Here is an 18,589-nt window from a genome sequence, read left to right on the forward strand (position 1 = left end):
ACCGTGCTGTAATTCTCAGTGATGATAACCCGTATAGGCAGTAAATTGTTATTGAAATTTAACAGGAAGATGCACCGTGGGGGGAGTGGTGATGCCATGGGCTTTTAGTGCACTGCACATTGAACCCCCTCGATCCGAGTTTCATTCCTGGTCATGAATAATAATGCCAGTGGCGAGTGATATCTGAACTAGTCCTGGGATCTCCTGCTACCTTACGCACTGACCATGGTTTTTATTATTATTATTACACGCTTTCTATTAACTCACTGTTGTTGTTTCCTCAAAGCTTGTAACTCATTTTTAACCCACTTCTCAATTTGGTATCGACTGCAAACTTGGTATACGTATGTCATACTGATGACAATACTATATTCTATCATAAAATATATATATATATTACATTATTTTGTATATGTTATGTTTCGGCTTGGGTCTAATTGTCCACGCACAACTGACGTTGGCTGTAATTGTCCACGGTTCCTTACGTTATGGCAAGCTTCGGGGCCACTTCCTGGAGTCGTGGAGCTCTTCCATTACTAGTACGGTACATTTCATTAAAGCGTGTTTTTAAAAAAGTTTTTTTTTTAATATTACTTATTGTTTTATGGAAATGCGAAAGCGCTGTGCTGCCAGCCAGCCCACTTCCCCCCCCCCCCCTCCCCAAAAAATCTCATCCCAACGGGACATGATGAATGTGTCTAGCCTTGGTCAAAATCACGCGAACTGGAGCCATCGGCAAAATTAAAAAAATATATATAATGCGGAAAGTGTATTTTCTTCAAAGTTGGAACTGCAAATTGCCAAACCATTAACTTTACACGAACTTTTAGATTAATAGTGTTGGAAGTACAACATCCTTTACCAGTCATACGTCCACACCGGTAGTCGGTGTTGTTGAGAGTGTGTGTGTGTCATCGAACAGCCCTCTTGACAATCCACTGCCTCACGGCATGCGGGTCGCAGGGGTTATTTTAGCCTACGCCACCACGATGGTGAGTGCGGGTTGATGTCACTGGCGAGTATAGATGTGGAAGCGTTGGTGTGGGTACAACAACTGATTGTATCATCTGCCGAGCCCCGTGACGCACACACGCAATGTAGTGGTTCTCAACCGGGGGGTTCGTGATTTATTTAAAATGCGTGAAATGATTTCATACATGAGAGCCAATGGTGAATAATGACGTATGAATCTGCCAATATAAAATAACTACGATAACATTTAAATACATATGGTAACCTAGAACGATACAAACGTCATTTCTAAACTCATTGATCGTAAACAAAGTGGGTTTCCATGAGTAACCAGCGAGCGCGAACAAAATTACGCCGTGCATTGCAGAGCGTCCGTTGAATTTTTATTTTTTATCTGCTCACAGTTACCAGATAGGGTACCTAACAAAATTGGCAATTGGTTAAAATATTGATGTTCGTTCATACATTTATTTCTCAGAACCATGTTGGGCCAGGCAAGGGTCTAACTCGGCTGAAACAAAATTCAACAAGGGCCAAAAAATGTTGAGAACCACTGACGTGTAACGTATCTTGGGCACCGTCTCACATCTGTAGACTTCTTGATTTGAAGCTTTCGTGACTGCAGGAATCCATACTCTTTGGTTCTTTCGGTAAAGTCACGTAGGTAGAAATACAATAAAACATCACGTTTCGATCGCAACACAAGCGGTCGTCATCAGGCTCATTTTATTTCTAACTACGTGACTTTACCGAAAGAACCAAAGAGTGTTGACTTATTTTCAAACACTTACTCAACGTTACGTTTGGGCGCCGCGGTGGCGAGATGTTAACTCTCTCGCCTGGTATGCAGGAGGTCGTCGGTTCGATCCCGACCCTGACGCCTGCTGCTGTATATTTGGAGTTTGCGGTGTCTCTCTCCTGCGTGGTCGCGTGGAATTCTATTCGGGTCCGGATTTTCCCTCCACATTTAGATTATTTGGCTGCTATAATTATACACATTATGAGTCACTTCGTTTAGCAATCATTTGTGGCCAGGTCGCTTCTGCAAAATAGCTGTATAGCTCTGGGCCTTACCTGGAAAATTAAAAAAAACTAAAGTTTTAGTTTAGTAATTGTCGTAAACATACAATGTCATACAAAATAAGCACCAAGCGTTTAGTCACAACGTATGCAAATATGTATTTTTATGCAAATCCATAATAGCGGTTTTTTGGGTTAGATCCCGTAAATATTTAAATGTGTCCATGTGTCCATAAATAAATGTGTCCATACTCTTAGTTTTTTTCGGTAAAGTCACGTAGGTATAAAATAAAATTAATCGCGACGTTTCGGGCGCAACACAAGCGTCCATCATCAGGTGGGAGCGCATGGTCTGCTGCTGAGGCAGACTGTTTTAAAAAGGTTTGCAATGGGTGTAGCTCAAGGGTTATAAATATATGTGTGTCGTTAAAACCCGCCACCACCCGACACGGCCAACTAGTAAGGGTTGTCACTTAAACAGAACATGCCAATTCGTCACTAGTACAGCACGCCGGTGTAGGTTGGAGAGCCAAGCCACAACATTTACACTCTTGAGTACGACGTTTCGCCAGTAATTACAGCTAGCTTCATGGCATGTTCCGTTTACGCGACAACCCTGACTAGTTGGCTGTGTTGTGTGGTGGCGGGTTTTAACGACACATTTATATATTTACGCGATCTAACTCAAACAAAAAAACCCTCTTCTGGAAGCTATAGGTCGCGAACGACGTGCGCATTAAACTGTTGCGCAAATGCAACCTCGGCTCTAATGAACTCTTTGACATTACGCACTCGTCCCCGGAAGATCGCAAGTTCGTCTCGTCGGCAACATGGACGCAGCGAGCCCCTTGGCGCAACCTCGAGGCCGCTCTCGTCTCCGCTTTGCCCGTGCGCGTCACGATTCGTCATTGGAATGCCGCTCCCTTGAGCCACACCTGGGTTGGAGCACCCCGCCCGCAACCGATTGGGCCGGGGAAGTTTTTGACTTACAACTTTCGTGACTGCAGGAATCCATAATTCTTTGGTTCTTTCGGTGAAGTCACGTTGATAGAAAAAAATAAAAAAATAAACTACGACGTTTCGATCACAACACAAGCGATCGTCATAAGGATCGAAACGTAGTTTTTTTTTATTTACTTTTTAAAATTTTCTATCTACGTGGCTTTACCGAAAGAACCAAAGAATATGGGTGGGGAGCACAAACTCCCGCTTGACGACATTGGGGGTGGGGGAAGCCAAAATGCGACCTGTCGACTTTCATTTCGTACGCACCGCGGGCCACGCTGTGGCTCCCGCTTTGAAACAAACCCGCAAATGAGATTTGCCGTCGCTGCAAGGGTCTAAGCCGCACTGACTACTGGCTCCTCGGAGGGGAGTATTTTTGACCTGGCAAAACAATGTTTTTTTAAATTAGTAATGCCCAGTCACTTTTGTCGCTGCAAGGGCCTCTTTTTATTATTACTCGGTTGACGTGCACGTACTGTGACGTTACCTGTTATTGGGTAACGACGGGGTGTGTATGTGTGTGTTAATGTTTAGCCCTCCAAAGGTGATTAAAAGTCCTACTCGGACCCTCGGTAAGGAAAAGGTTTCCCATGCTTGGTCTTGGGGAATGTTTCAAAGCGGCTATAAATTATCCAACCACTTAATTATGACTTCAAATGCAGAATGACAGTCTCCACGATCACAATAGCCCCAGGCAAAACGCATGTCCGTTGATGATCCTGAGCCAGTGGTTTAAATTCCACATTCCAACAGCTGTCGTTCTATCCATAAAATGAACATGACTCTGTCTCTTCAGAGACTTCTAGAAAATGTTATCCAACGGCATAAAAAAGTATGCAAATGACCAGTTTCGACCTTCTAGGTCTCATCAGCAGAGACAGACTTGCTCAATCGACACTGTTGTATTGACATGTTATTGACATGACCATTCCATGTAAACAATGGGACCCTGTTCATAGCAATAAAACATCGTACAAGGACAACCAAAGTTAACTTGCAACTTATTTTGACTCACGAGGTGCCGCGCGGTGCCAAGATGTTATCTCCCTCGCCCGGTATACAGAAAGTCGTGTGTTTGATCCTAACCCTGACGCCTCTGTTTTTGGAGTTTGCGTGTTCTCCGTGCTGCGTGGATTTTTCTTCGGGTCCGCCGGTTTTTCTCTCCACATTTAGAAATATGCATTTCGAGCATTTGGCTGCTATACATTTACACATGATAAGCCACTTCGTTGAGTTATCATCTATGGCCAGGACGCATCTGAAAAAGAGCTATATAGCGCATTGGGCCTTACCTGGTAAAAACACTTTTTATCGATCTGGATTTGCACTCGTATACTTTACTTTGAGTTGAGCAATCAAACACGACCCGGCTAGAGTGGTCAAGAGGCTAGGATATGGCAGTACCGAGATTGATTCTTAAATCCATCTTTGTGGAGCTTTGAATGTGAGACCTTCACATGAATGGCGGGTTTTCTGCAGACGGTGATTTCTTCCCCTAAATGAAAGCCAAGTACTCAATAATGAAATTAACCAAACATCGTTATCTAAGTCCTTCCTTAAAAGTTTTGAGATTCAGTGAGATTTTCGTGAGTAAGTGGAATGGGGTTATCCTTTAATCACTACTTATTACATTTGTAATGATGTGTAATGTATTCGTGTGTGTGTTGACAATTCGTTACCTCCGCTACATTTGGTGATCAAACATCGTGAGGAAAGTACTCAAGCCGGGACCGCATTACGTCACACGTGTCTGCTTAACCCGCGAGCTTCATTTAGTTGCCTGATATTTGGCAGTTTGACGTCTGCGAGTTAATCATCGTTTGTACTATTTTTATCCAATACTTTGGTAATAGCTGGAGTTAGTCACCAAGTTGTATGACTGACACGGCGTAGGGGAGGCTTGCGACGAGAAGTGAATGTCAACGGCTGTGAGCTAACAAGGTTGGCTTAAATATTCTTCAAGCAAATGTTTTAGTCGAACGTTAAGTTAACGCGACATTAGAACTGTAAAGAGCTGTGGACTCGTTATACAGACACCTCTATGGCTGTTCGTGCGGATGCGTGTGTGTGTGGTTTACAGCAGCCTGTGTTTACTCAGGTCTCTGCTGTAAATTACACGCTGTTTACAAGGCATAGCGCTACCATTGACCATAAAAAACATCCCATATTGAGAGGCGTTGACAGTACCTAAAACAAACTAGGGCCCGCCTATTTTTTTTAGTCATTCGCGTTCCTATATTTAACTTCTCGATGGGTCTTGGCCTGAGGTTTACGAGCTTTATACATCTGGCATATAAACTACCTGAGCAAGTATACTCGTAACTGGTTAAAACAACGGTGAGTTAAATTAAATGTCACACTTGGGTATTTGAATATCGTGCCCTTTAAAAACTTCAGGTTGACAGTTATAATATACCTAGCAATTAAGTAAATCATGACCCCACCCACCTGCATTTTTGGAGGACCCATTTTCGAACGATTATAGTTTTAAACAGAGCATGTACTCTGTGCAGACTTTCATATTTTAAGCTCATCTAGAACATATATTTACAATGTGTATCACTGACGACGGGCTATATATTTAATGTATAACATTGTCATGCGTCCAGGATTGACAGACGTTGGTACGGGCAGTACCTGTAAGAGGGGGTTGAGAGCAACGACAAGGCATATAAAGAGCCAGTCATTTTCTCATGATCTGTAGATCCAGTAATAAAACGAATCTGGCAGCGGTTAAACCAAGTAAGCCCCCTTAAATACGGTGCCATGAACTTGCAAGCTGCTGTCCATATGTCAGTGTAAGCGTTCTGGCGGGCTTGTGGGGTTATTTCAACTCCGCACTTATATAACGTGTCAACGTAAGCTTAATATCAAGCGGTTGCAAAGACTTGATTATGTTTTTTGCAACTGGGTTAGTGCCAAAGGTAATGACGATTGTGATGGACTTGACTGCAGATTTCACCTTCACGCCATGTGCCGTTTTAGTTTTTTTTATTTGTTACTGCGAGTATATGGGGTGTTCATACAATACATATGGGACCTGTGTACACTTGAACCCATGTATGTCGCGTTCCTGTAAGTCAGCACGTTTGAGGGAGGCAATGTTGCTAGGATGGCAAAGCCATGATTTTTTAAAGTAACTCCCCAACTGCTGGGCTAGAAGGTGGCCAGGAGATGGCAGCACAGCAAATAATTAGTGACCTGTCTGTGCGGTGTTTTAGTGATCTCGCCTCGTATGTGTTGGGGGGTTTTGTTCCAAATTAGAGACCCTCACTAAAATAATAATAAACATTTCCACGTCCCAATGGAGGACCATCAATAAACATTTACACTAAGTGAACATTTTCTGGATAAATTACGCTCAATATTTCTATGACATCGATTGTTCGTGATCTTAGGGAATCACTGAATAAAAATAAGTTGTAGCCAACGAAGGGGAACGCATCCGAGAGGGCGTTCACCGAGGAGATGGAGATGCGCTTGTGTGCAGGTGCTTAGGGTGGATTTTTAATTGCAAGAACGCTAGAGATGATAGTGGCCTGGGGAGGTCTTCATCCAGCAGTGGATTGATCACGCCTGATGACGATGACAAATCATTGATCGGCGTTCTGCGGTTCCGCAGCAGTTATCGCATTGTCCGTAGGTTCGATTCCCGACCACGGTTAGCGTCAGTGGCGAGTGGCACATCTGAACCGGCCCCACGCCTCTCGCTCACCCTACCCGCGCTGACCAGCATCGTGTAGTATGATCAAACAACCACCCGTGACGGACACGGTGCGAGAGGCCTTCATTCAGCAGCAGGTTGACATTATTAATGTAAATCAGAAGTCCGGTGCGTTTCTGTATGAAAAACAATTCTCGTTGCCAACATCACGTTTCACTCGTGACTGCACACGACTGTTCATTCAGGAATAGTTCTACGTGAATGTTTCAAGCATATGTTAATGTAGCTTGTGTTTGTTTACAACCGTGCAACTCTGGGAAAAAAATATTGATTCGGACGAGATGTGAGCGCTTTAGCTACTCAAAGGGAGCTCAGACTCGTATGGCTGTATTTCAGCTGGTAAGGCCCATTGAGCATAACAACTCTTTTTTACAAAACCAGCTTGCTATGCCCATACAAAGATCTCCCAGCGTCGCACACCCGACCCACACTGATAAAGCTCTCGTGATATTTTTTGTTTGTTTTCACAACACGAATTCCATGATCGTATGATTGATACAGCGTATAAATGTGTGGATAGCTATACAACTGTATTATACTACAAACGCTGTTTGTTGACAAACAATATTAGATATGGTGTATGGACCAATACAGTGCTACATCATTTTCTCTACGACTTTAACATCACTGAATGTGTTACAATATCGTCAAATCTCAAAAGCTACGTAGGTTGGAGCTTCGTATTTGAATGGGTGACCACCGGTGCTTGCCAGATGTTGTAGGCGTGGATCTGCAAGGTGTGACCAGAAGATGTCAGTGTTGACTGTTAGCCCCTCAAATGCGTGGTGGGTTCCGTGTACTCGAGTTGGTAATTGCCAAACATCCAAATCCAGGACCTGACTGAAAAGAGCGTTGGGACTGCGTTACTTTCCTGGATAAATAATTAGCTTTATTTAGTTTATGCTGTTAAAATTTTCAATTGCAACTGTAACCTTTGTATGTACAGTACATATAATGTGTTTTAACTTCACACTATTTTAAACGGGTTGTTATGGTCCTATGCTTTTGAGCGATTCGATTCGCAGTCCAAATGTTGTGAGTTAACAACTTTGTGGAGATTCACTTGTGTTGTGGATTAATTGGCTCCCGCCCTCGGACCTTGAAATAGACACCACTGAATCATGATGCCCCAAAGTCTGTAGAAACAGAAACATTGTATCCCATATCGGGTAGAGACGGTCACCCAATCAGCCGATCCAAACTGATTGCAACAAAGGACTGGAACCGATTTTCATTGAATCACAACAGATACTGAAATCACAGCTGATGGGACATCCACGTTTAATATAATCGTTTATTTGAAGAAGTCATGCATAAAATAATAGTGTAATTCAAATCTTAGAACAAAATACATATGTAGCGTTATTCTAAACGCTTTTAGTTGATTAGTGCAAATAATTTTTTTCCCATGTTACACTTGCTTCTGCGGCCATGTGGAACGCTCTTCCTTCCGATATTAACAAGCCACAGGACCTATATACACTTCTAAATCTAGATTTAAAACTAATTTCTTGAGAACACCTCCGATTAGCACGGTTGGCTACGTACGGTGCGAAAGAAATTCAACATACATATCCATCCACCAATGTGCTTTTTATAGTCATGTAACAACACGTCGGTTCATCTCTGAAAATCGATTATGACGCTGGACATACGTGCGACGCATAGTGTGTGCGATAATCTCTTGTAACGATTTCCGTGAACGGACTGCGCTTTCAAGTTCGACTCCCGGCCACGGGTCATGGCCCCTCCCCCGTTTACCGACCCGCACTGACCATCGTGGTGAAGTATGGTCAAAAAAACCGGCAACATTGACACGGCGTGGGGAGGCCTTCATCCAACAGTGGATGGACAAACAGCTGTAAACTTATTGTGAAACGTTCCGCCAATGTCACATGTACGATAATGAAGCGGACAACCCCTTACAAATGATAGCGAACATTTTGAAACAATACATATCAGACATTTAGGGGACAGAAAATATTATCCCTTTTTTTAATTCTAACTACAGGACCCTAACTAATTAATCCTTCATCAAATCGCCGGGACAGCCCCCGGGGAGGGGGGGGGGCGGGTGGATGGCCGGACCTGGGTATCCGGGGTAAGGGTCGGGTGAATATTTTGAAGCTTTACCGTTCGTAAGTTGCAACACATTTTCGTGTCAGTCCGTCATCATTGCATTCTGCCAATAGGGCATTCATGGCGTGTGTCGCACGCACAACGCAAGAGAGCGAGAGACACCCCCCCCACGCGGTGCCGGTGGCGTCACTCGCCATGTGAAACAGAAGCGGAGGGGGTGGCCTGGCCAATGGGCTGAGCCAGATCGGGGTAACACCTGCGGCTATAATAAGGGAGGGATAGGCAGCTCCAACGCACGTTCCAGGTCGTGCAGAGAGAGAGCGAGTGAGCGAGCGAGGTTACAGCAAGCCAACGAGTTGTCCGTCCGCGTGAGACGAGCGGCAGACAGTGACGTGTCGTGTGTTGAGCGGTGGTGCGCGCGGTTCCCGTCCGAACAAAAGAGCGAGAAGAGGTTACTGGCTCCGGCGCAAATTATCCTCCTCCTCTTCCTCCTCCTCACTCGTTGCCATCGCCTTTTGTTTATAAAATCACCGAAACAACCCACGCGCCGGCGCTGAAGCGACTCGTGCAAACTGCGCCTGCTCGGAGTGAGCCTCTTGGGCGCACGAAGAAGGAGGAGGAGAAGGAGTTAGGGGTGGTGGTGCAGTGAAGAAGAAGGAGGAGAAGGAGTTAGGGGTGGTGGTGGTGCAGTGAAGAAGGAGGAGGAGAAGGAGTTAGGGGTGGTGGTGGTGGTGCAGTGACAGTGAATTCGCTCAGCCAGGGAACAACTGCGCTCGTGTGATTCCCGGAGCGCAACGATCACTACGGGGACGGGGAGAGGGCGCAGAGTTTGACGAGCACCATCGGTAAGTCACCTCTACTACACGCTGTGTCTGACCGCCGTGCGTGCGTGTCCCCGTGCGTGTCCCCGTGCGTGTCCTCGTGTGTGTGTGTCCCCGTGTGTGTCCCCGTGCGTGTCCCCGTGCGTGTGTGTGTGTCCCCGTGTGTGTCCCCGTGCGTGTCCCCGTGTGTGTGTGTCCCCGTGTGTGTGTCCCCGTGTGTGTGTGTGTGTCCCCGTGTGTGTGTCCCCGTGTGTGTGTGTGTCCTCGTGCGTGTCCCCGTGTGTGTGTGTGTCCTCGTGCGTGTCCCCGTGCGTGTCCCCGTGCGTGTCCCCGTGTGTGTCCTCGTGTGTCCCCGTGTGTGTCCTCGTGCGTGTCCCCGTGCGTGTCCGTGTGTGTGTGTCCTCGTGTGTGTCCCCGTGTGTGTCCTCGTGCGTGTCCCCGTGTGTGTCCCCGTGTGTCCCCGTGTGTGTCCCCGTGTGTGTCCTCGTGTGTGTCCCCTTGCGTGGTGCACGTCTGCGGAGCGGCCCAGTGTATCGCGGTGTGCAGCGCGCTGCGCCTTGCGCTGCACACCCGGCCACCCGAGTTCGATTCCCGCTCACGGGCAGTAGAAGATTATCTGGACCGGTTCTGGGTCTCTGCCTTCTTGAGTCGACACGGACTCAAATGAGTTACCTCGTGCGGTGTGTAAACGTCACCGCTGGGGGAGACAAAGGCGGTCGGGCGTGGTTGCTGGCCACCCACCCCCTCGTGTGCCGTGCCGGCCTTCATAGGTGCTCGCTAACAGCACTTATCCGAACAGTTTGCTAAAGCTACACGGGGAATCGTTGCCTACTCGATAACAGCATTTGCCACAACATTGTACACGGCTATACGGAGGATCTTACGTTTCTCCTTTGTGGGTTGTGGTGAAGATAACGTGTTTGTTGTTGTTGTCGTTGGGGTACGATGACGCTGTGATTAGCGCACTACGATACGAACCCGAATGCCCACGACGTTCCATGCTCAACCACGGCTGACATCGATGCTAATCGATAATATCAGAACGGGTGCTGCCCTTGCCGCCTGCACCCGCTAGACTCGATCGGTGGGCTTAGCCTCATGCGAGTGCCTGATGCGGTGCGTGAACGTCAGTAGTTGGGAGACAAGGGCCAGCGGGCCTCATGTTGGCCACACAATCTCCGCTGTCCACCGTGCTGGCCTTATTAGTTGTTCGTTGAGCGCACTTGCCCCAACAGTCTACTGAAAAGGCGATCTGTACACTGGGCATCTGTTCGATTGTGGGCTGTGTGGTGTGTGTGTGTGTACAGCCCTTGCGCGCTGGTGGATGTATGATCCGCTTGAGTTTATGTATGAATATTTGTGGGGGGGTGGGGGGTTTCTATTTGCTCTGATTGTGAGTGGTAAGATCTGGGAAAGGTCAACTACTGACCTGTAGATAAACGGATTCGACGCAGCAAGCCGCGCGAACGCTCACTGCATCGAGCGCTTTCAGATGCGCTTCCGCGACCGTCTGGAACGCTCTTCCGATATTTGGAAGCCACTGAAGCTGTGCACTTTTTAATCGAGATTGAAAACTCATTCTTGGGAACTGCTTTTTGCGTTTTAGTTTGTTGTCCTTCCTCCGCACCTCTGATTAGCACGGTTGGTAACATGCGGTGCGAAAGAAGTTCAGCATACACACAGTACGTAGGTTCAGGCACAACAGCGAGCATTTGAGAATTCGGTGTAATTGGCAAACGTGATTAACATAGAGACGACCTTCATTCCAAACCGGGTGAGAAACAAGACCGAGGACCTCTCTGTCTAGAGACACATATTAGACAACTTTGTTTTTAAGTCGGAGAGACCTTCTGTAATCGAGGTCTCCCTTGATAAAGACTCGTTTCCTGACGGCGTTTACTACATTGTCACCTCGGGGTGCGGCAGTCGATCAGGTTGAGTCCTAATATTTGATTTGTTTCGCGTGGCCACACCCAGGCTATAATATGACGTCTCCTCTTGCCTTATCACATTATTACATAGGTTTTTTGTGCTTTTACACTGTTGTTGAAAACATATCTTATGATGGTTGTCAAGGGGGCCCCAACTCGTACCGTTGGCCAGTTACGCGACTGTCAGCTGATTTCAAGGCTTCAACAAGAGTACTCTACCGTAGTTACATACTCAGGAGGATATTGAATTGTTTCTGTTGTTCGAGCCATATGTTCACTTTCAGATGGCACGTTACCTTGCATTCGATTTAGTTGTGGTGCTGTGATTAGTGCATTGCGGCAAAAAAAAAACATCCTAACCCAGTTTAATTCCCGGCCACGGTGAACGTACATCGCGAGTGGTATTTTGGGAGCCCCCCTTCGCCAACCCACATTGACCAGCGTGGTCAAGTATGGTCAAACAACTCTCATGATAATCGACACGGAATGGAGAGAGACCTTTAGTGGATATACAGTTATGTTTAATTTGGAAACCTTTAAAACGTGCGTGAGAACCATGGGAGGTAGTAGAAATGGATTACTGTGGATGCTGTCAGGCTCTGAAGCAAGAGGACACTGCCAAATGATCCCTGCCGAGTAGTGAGGATTGCACGTAGTATGTAGTGTGTGTGCTTGGGCAACACAGTGGAGTATTGCTGGAATCCAATTATTATTTTTCTTAAGCCTTCAAAATTTTTGGGCTTTTTTTGACGAACGTGCCCGGTTTTGATTATCGTCCAGTGCACAATGCTCAGGAGACCCTGAGCAGGCCAGGCAGTGATAATAATTATGGATTGGAAAAAAAGAATGCACTGTAACTACCGTGCTGTACATGTTTAAACATGTGCTGACGTTTCAAGCATATGTAGCACGTGCTGAATTTAACAGAATAAAGTCTCTAGTAATAATTGTACACCCTTTTTATAAATCCACTGCTAAATGGGGAACTCCTCGTGCTCGTCCTCTGTTTGACCATACGTCATCACGATGGTCAGTGAGGGTTTATTATGGCAATAGGGGGAGGGGGGGGCTAGGTCAAGTTCAGATTGTACCCACCACTGATTTTTCTCGTGGCTGATAAGCAAACTCAGTTTGTCAAGTACTTACCATCGAGTACTCCCTCCAAATGCACAATAATGGCATGGGCTGTACACTGTAAAGTTTTGAAACCCAACCTATGACCAAAGTACCCTGGATGTGCCAAATCCCTTCTACCTCTAAAGCCAAGCAGAATTGAGCCTGGTTAGTACTTGAATGTTGACTCTTTGGAAATATCTAGTTTTGAAGGCTTGGGCTTCAAGGTGGCTTGAACGTGGCAGTACAGCAGTGGATTAAAACCACCTTTGTGGAGCTTTTGAGCGTTATCCCTTCAGGCATGACGTAAAAACACGAATTTAATGGATTGGCCAAACATCCCAATTCAGGCTCGATGGTGAGAAATAAACTACCTCGCCTGTTATACAGGAGGTCGTGGGTTCCATACTGACCCTGACGCATGTATACTTTGCGTTTTAATGTTCTCGTGATCGCGTGGATTTTTCTCTTGAGTCCTTCGGTTTTTCCCTCCACATTTATATTATTTAGCTGCTCGAAATTTCAATGATAGGCCACTAAATTGAGCTATCATTTGTGGCCAGGTCGCTTCTGAAAAACAGCTATTTAGCTCAGTGGGCCTTAACTGGTAAAATACAAATAGTTTTAGTTTAGTTTAAGGTATTGTGAGCAGTGGGGAATCTTGTTGCAGCTGGCATACGACTTGATCAAATTCTATGTCGCTTCATGGCCTTGTCAACTTGGCATCATCTTCATCAATAGCTACTATCGCCATTTACCATAGCCATTAATCATCATTCAACACCATTACATTTCACGTCCTTCTGACAGTATCATCGCGCTGATTTCACTTATGCGTCATAGTGCACAAATAATCATCATAATTCTTACGAATGCGTGTTGTGCTTAATCTGCTGTCCCATTTGTGTGTTGCAGCAGCCCGGTAAAATGGCCGGACTCGGGCACGCCATGCCAGCGGTCGTCGGGCTGCTTCTGTGCACGCTGGCGGAGCAGTGCGGCGCGCAGGTCGTGGGCTGCGGCAGCGACGTCCAGTGGCCCTTCACGAGGCTGTGCGACCGGACTCTCGCGTGGGGCATTGTTCTGGAGTCGATCGCCGCCGCCGGGATCGTCATCTGCTTCATCCTGGCGTTTGTGCTGCTCGGCAGTATCCCCTTCATCAAGCAGAGCGGGAAGAAGGACTTCGTCCCTGTGCAGGTGCTCCTCACGGTGGCCACGATGGGGCTGTATGGCCTCACGTTTGCGTTCATCGTCATGAATACGCCGCAGACCTGCCCGACGCGACGCTTTCTCTTCGGCGTGCTCTTCGCCATCTGCTTCTCTTGCCTCATCACGCACGCGTACGCGCTTATCAGCCTCAACCGTGGCGCAGAAGGGCATTCCCCCTGGAAGCTGCTGGGAATCGTGGCGCTCCTGTCCCTCGTGCAGGTCATCATCAACGTGGAGTGGCTCATCACGACCATGGTGAGGCCCTTCCAGCAGCCGTGCCTCTATATGCCAATGGACTTTGTCATGGCCCTCATCTACGTGATGGTGCTAATTTTCGTCGGCTTCGTCATGTCCATCTTGGTGGTTGCCGGAAAAAATCGCAACTGGAGGAAGCACGGGGTTTTCATGCTGATCACCCTGATATTCTCCGTCTCCATCTGGATCGTTTGGATCGTCATTTATGTGCGTGGCATCGATGACCTGGAACGTCGGGGCTACTGGGATGACCCCGTGCTGGGCATTGCCCTGCTGTCCAATGCCACTGCTTTCCTGTTCTTCTACATCATCCCCGAAGTAAGCCAGCTCAACAAGGCGACAAGCCACGGGGACATGGAGAACCACTTCCTCGCTGCGCGCCCTGCGCAGAACCCGCCTGCCACCCTGCCAAAGCCGTATGTCGTCGAGAATAGAGCATTTGCCTTGGATGAGCCCAACTCCGGTACGTGCCTTGCATGCGAATAACTTTCCCTTTGTCTTAACACTGTCCTTGACCAAATCTGCCAAACGGGGATTGGATTGTACACATGTTTCAGTTAAGTCACGGTTAATTGTGAATTTTTCTCGGCGAGTGTTTTTTTCTGTGATATGACGCTTGTGAACATTTTTTCGTGTCGCTATTAAATAATGAAAAGAGAATGAATATGCAACTTCAAAGGCATTGTAAAGATTACATGTCAATATTTGACTTATAACTCGATTGGGAAAAACAATTGCTTAAGCTGTAGCTTAATGGGACCTAATGTCTTACGGATTTGCCATGAATTTATTTTTCAGGATACAAGTCTGATTCACCACTGAACGGTCATCATTCCAACCCAGTGTACCAGCCAACACCAATGAGTTTAATGATGAATGGCAGAAATGTAAGTTAATGTGTTTTTATTTGCTTCATGGTGCTGTCTGCATATAGAATGAAGGGTGTACATCATCATGCTGATTGTGTATAATTAAACATTATTTACAGCCCTTTGTCAATCCACTGCTGGATGAAGGCCTTGCCGCACTGTGTCGGTCATGAGAGTTTTTTGACCATACTGACCACACTGATGAGTGTGGGTTGGTGAGACAGTGGGCCCAGAACTGAATCGGATATCACTTGCTCTGGCCAGGATCAAACTCACCAGGCGACTGGGTTCAGAGGGTAGAGCCCAAACTGCTGTGCCAATGCTGATTTTACTGCTCAAGAATTATAAATGTGACAACATTAAATATTCCAGTCATGCTACTAAAAAAAAAAATGTTATGCTTTTGAAAAAAAATGATTCATTATCTGCTTGATGAGGGCTTCCCTGTGCCATGTCAGTCTTAAGGGTTGTTTGGTCATACTTCCCCATCGCTAAAATATAACTCGCCACTGATACCCTAGCCAGTCGTTGGCTGAAATCAACGTCATCGCCAGGTTCATAGGACAGGGCATTTACTACTGTGTTCCCATGCCACCCTATATTGAATTACAGTATTGCAAATATTCCAGATGAAGTTTCTCAAATTAAATGTGCGACCGGTAATCGTTACATGTTGGGAGGTGGCACACTAGTTGTATTATTGTTTAGTTTTGCACTGTACTTCTATCATGTACGTGCGATGTTACAGACGACAGATTGCAGAAAATGATTCGCGTAATGATTGACGTGTGCAGCGGCAGCCTTTTATTAAAAGGGAGTCGTTTGTTGGCTACTCGGGTCACGGTTCTGACGTCTGTTGTTTTGCCGCATTGCGTGTTGCCCTTTCTCGCAGGATCACATGATTCCACGGGCGACCTACAACAAGGACGCGCACAATGCCCCCACGGTACGTATAGAGGACACCGACCGAGTGCCGCCTCGCAAGGCCTTTCTTCACGCCAACAACCAAGGCCTGAACCACTTTCACAGTGGGGAAGACTGGCGTACACCACTGTAGTAGACATTTGTTGCTGTAAGCCCACCCGCTTTTAAACAGTGCAACAATTTCGAATGTGCAGTAGCTTCTTGAAGTGAAATAGAGAGTAACTCGTTTTCAAATGAAAGATTTAAACACCAGTAATTTATGCCTATTAAAGTATTCTTGTTTCATAGGTCCCAACTGCTGGCTGGTAAAGGTGCAGCAGGTGACCTGATGTGGAGGGGCTTGTGTCGTACGGAGCAATGCCTGTGTACTGCTGGTTAGTGGCCACTTCCCAGCAATTTGGACTTAATGTCTCCCATCAAGCACCGGAAACGATTCTTTATTTGTGTGTTTTTACCAATAGTGCTTTATGTTAAGAAAGGTTTTGGCTAAGAAAGACTTTACATTTTAGTACGTGCTGTGGATTGATGTCCATGAGCGTAATACTTGCACAAATGTACGTTATTATTTGTTGCTTGAAAAAAAAATAAGTGGTGTATATTCACGCATTTGAAACCTTTGAAGGTTTGGTGTATGTAAAATAGTAGCAACTGTTTGGAAAGAATGGCCAAAGACGTGAACAAAATGTCAAACTGAGATACGTTGGTGTGTGTAAAACATGCTTTGTGTGTGAGTGTATATATGTGTGCACATAAACATGTGAAACATGTGAAACATGTTTATATGTAAAGAGTGTAGGCACATTTATGTATATGTATTTAATGTAGTAAATTGTGTGTAAATACTAATAATGCTGGTAAACCAAGCTCATACAGTGCGACCAAAGGTAAAGTTTATTTTTCATTTGGTCACCGGTTGAAGCTACTTGTCCAGTTCCCTACAGATGAATGGCAAATCAACACCCATAGTAAATTCATAATGGAAGGCATTTCTTAGAAATAAACACGCATATATGCCATGCCCAAATTATTCAGAATATGTTGAATGGTGTGACATTTTTATGCTATGACAAAAACCCAGAGCACAGGAGGGCTTCATTATCTGAATAAACATTTTCCTTTTGGTTATCCTGTAGCTTGGACTTTTGTATTCTTCACAAGTACAGATGCACATAATGTTTGCTATCTTTTCACAGCTTTTGTATGTCTTGGCAAGTATTTATGCTGTAGTATGCCTTTGTATGATAAAAAAATACATTGTCATGTATAGAGTGACTCTGACAGGCGCAGAATTACACTGCACGCTGTTGTGCATGTTTTATTTATACGTTGTTGTCTAAAATAAAGATATCACAACAAAACGCCCGTGTGTGTTTGTGTTTTATGTTGGTGTGCCAGCATGGGGTGCGTGATCGTGGGGTGCGTGATCGTGGGGTGCGTGATCGTGGGGTGCGTGATCGTGGGGTGCGTGATCGTGGGGTGCGTGATCGTGGGGTGCGTGATCGTGGGGTGCGTGATCGTGGGGTGCGTGATCGTGGGGTGCGTGATCGTGGGGTTGTGTGATCGTGGAGTGTGTGATCGTGGGGTGTGTGATCGGGCACTTTACCCTGTGAACTCAATTTATTTTCCTTTCATGCACATCATCCATCAACTCTTTCTTTTTGAGCCCACACATATTTGTATTCATCGCTGTTTACATTAGCAAGATTGTATTGGGGTTTCATTTGACTTGCTCAGAATGTCGCTATTATATATTACAGTACTTGCTCGTCGAATATTGCTTCAACAAATATGCAAATATTGTTGGTGAGAATTTGTTAATTATATGGGATATTAAAGTCACATACAAGCTCACTGAAAAGAAAATAGTAATCAAAAGGATGCAGCTGGAAATACATATATTTGCCAACTGTTGAAGGTGTATCTTGATCACCTTTTGAAATAAGATGGCAAGTGAGAGCAAGATGGAGTGTGTTTTATTTATTTATTAATGAAACTGAATCGGTGACTGAAAAGCGACGTACTAATGTGCCGCGTATTGCCTGGCATATGCAGTGGAAACATCAGCACGGGCTTAGACAATGGAGTAAAAGCTGCAAAGCGAAAAGAGTTACAGGTGGGGAAATGCGTGGAGAGAAAGAAAAACATGAACCAAAAAACAAATGGCAATTCGAGACATTGACTGTTAAGAAAAGTGTGCTTGGATGTAATGCATACCTACAAGGGATGAGTGTCAGTGAATAAGACTTGTGAAGGAATGGCAGCCAAAGGAGTGAATAGAGACAAATCATACCCCACTTTATCATTAACAAGACTCCCCGGGGCAAGTGCTTTTGACAAGCACCTTTAAAGGTCGGTCGGCATGGCACACAAGGGGGCAAGAATTGAACTTGGGAGTGCCAGGTTCGTAGGTGCGCCGCACTACCGGTAGGAATGATGACTGGAGGTGGAGTTATCGGATCTGCTCATGTGCAGAAGCAAGATCGATTTTGGCACGCCACAAAACGTCGGGGAGGCCTGGGAAGGCTTTCGTACAGCAGTGGATAGATCACTGATATCTGTCTACACTTCTTAAGTGTTGTGCAACAGATGCCATTGAATGTGCGTAGTTGGTAAGATTAAATTATCGTTTCCATGTCATGGTATTAGTGCAACTCCATTGACAGTAGCAGT

The 18,589-nt window shown here is 45.7% G+C and overlaps 1 protein-coding gene across 3 annotated transcripts; it reads left to right on the top strand.

Annotated features, from left to right (window-relative positions):
* The first annotated feature begins 8,970 nt into the window (after nt 1–8,970).
* Nucleotides 8,971–17,277, top strand: LOC116954120 (G-protein coupled receptor family C group 5 member C-like). Of its 3 annotated transcripts, XM_032974599.2 has the most exons (5): nt 8,972–9,645; nt 13,581–14,589; nt 14,925–15,013; nt 15,888–15,941; nt 16,208–17,277. In XM_032974599.2, the coding sequence occupies exons 2-5, from the start codon at nt 13,593–13,595 to the stop codon at nt 16,226–16,228; spliced, it is 1,161 nt and encodes a 386-aa protein (XP_032830490.1). In that variant the 5' UTR covers nt 8,972–9,645; nt 13,581–13,592; the 3' UTR covers nt 16,229–17,277. The 3 variants fall into 3 exon arrangements, with proteins under 3 accessions (XP_032830480.2, XP_032830490.1, XP_032830472.2); XM_032974589.2 differs by having other exon boundaries at nt 8,971–9,645; nt 13,584–14,589; nt 15,888–17,277; XM_032974581.2 differs by having other exon boundaries at nt 8,973–9,645; nt 15,888–17,277.
* The last annotated feature ends 1,312 nt before the right edge of the window (nt 17,278–18,589 follow it).

Source organism: Petromyzon marinus, chromosome 3 (assembly GCF_048934315.1).
Source record: "Petromyzon marinus isolate PM22_M1 ecotype Great Lakes invasive population chromosome 3, UKy_Petmar_22M1.pri1.0, whole genome shotgun sequence".
Lineage (NCBI taxonomy): Eukaryota > Metazoa > Chordata > Hyperoartia > Petromyzontiformes > Petromyzontidae > Petromyzon > Petromyzon marinus.

Bases quoted from the DNA above. Each gene is read 5' to 3' on its own strand.
- LOC116954120 (XM_032974589.2), top strand. From the start codon at position 13,593: ATGGCCGGACTCGGGCACGCCATGCCAGCGGTCGTCGGGCTGCTTCTG. The intron at 14,590-14,924 runs GTACGTGCCTTG...TTTATTTTTCAG, and splicing joins CTTGGATGAGCCCAACTCCG to GATACAAGTCTGATTCACCA. The intron at 15,014-15,887 runs GTAAGTTAATGT...CCTTTCTCGCAG, and splicing joins TAATGATGAATGGCAGAAAT to GATCACATGATTCCACGGGC.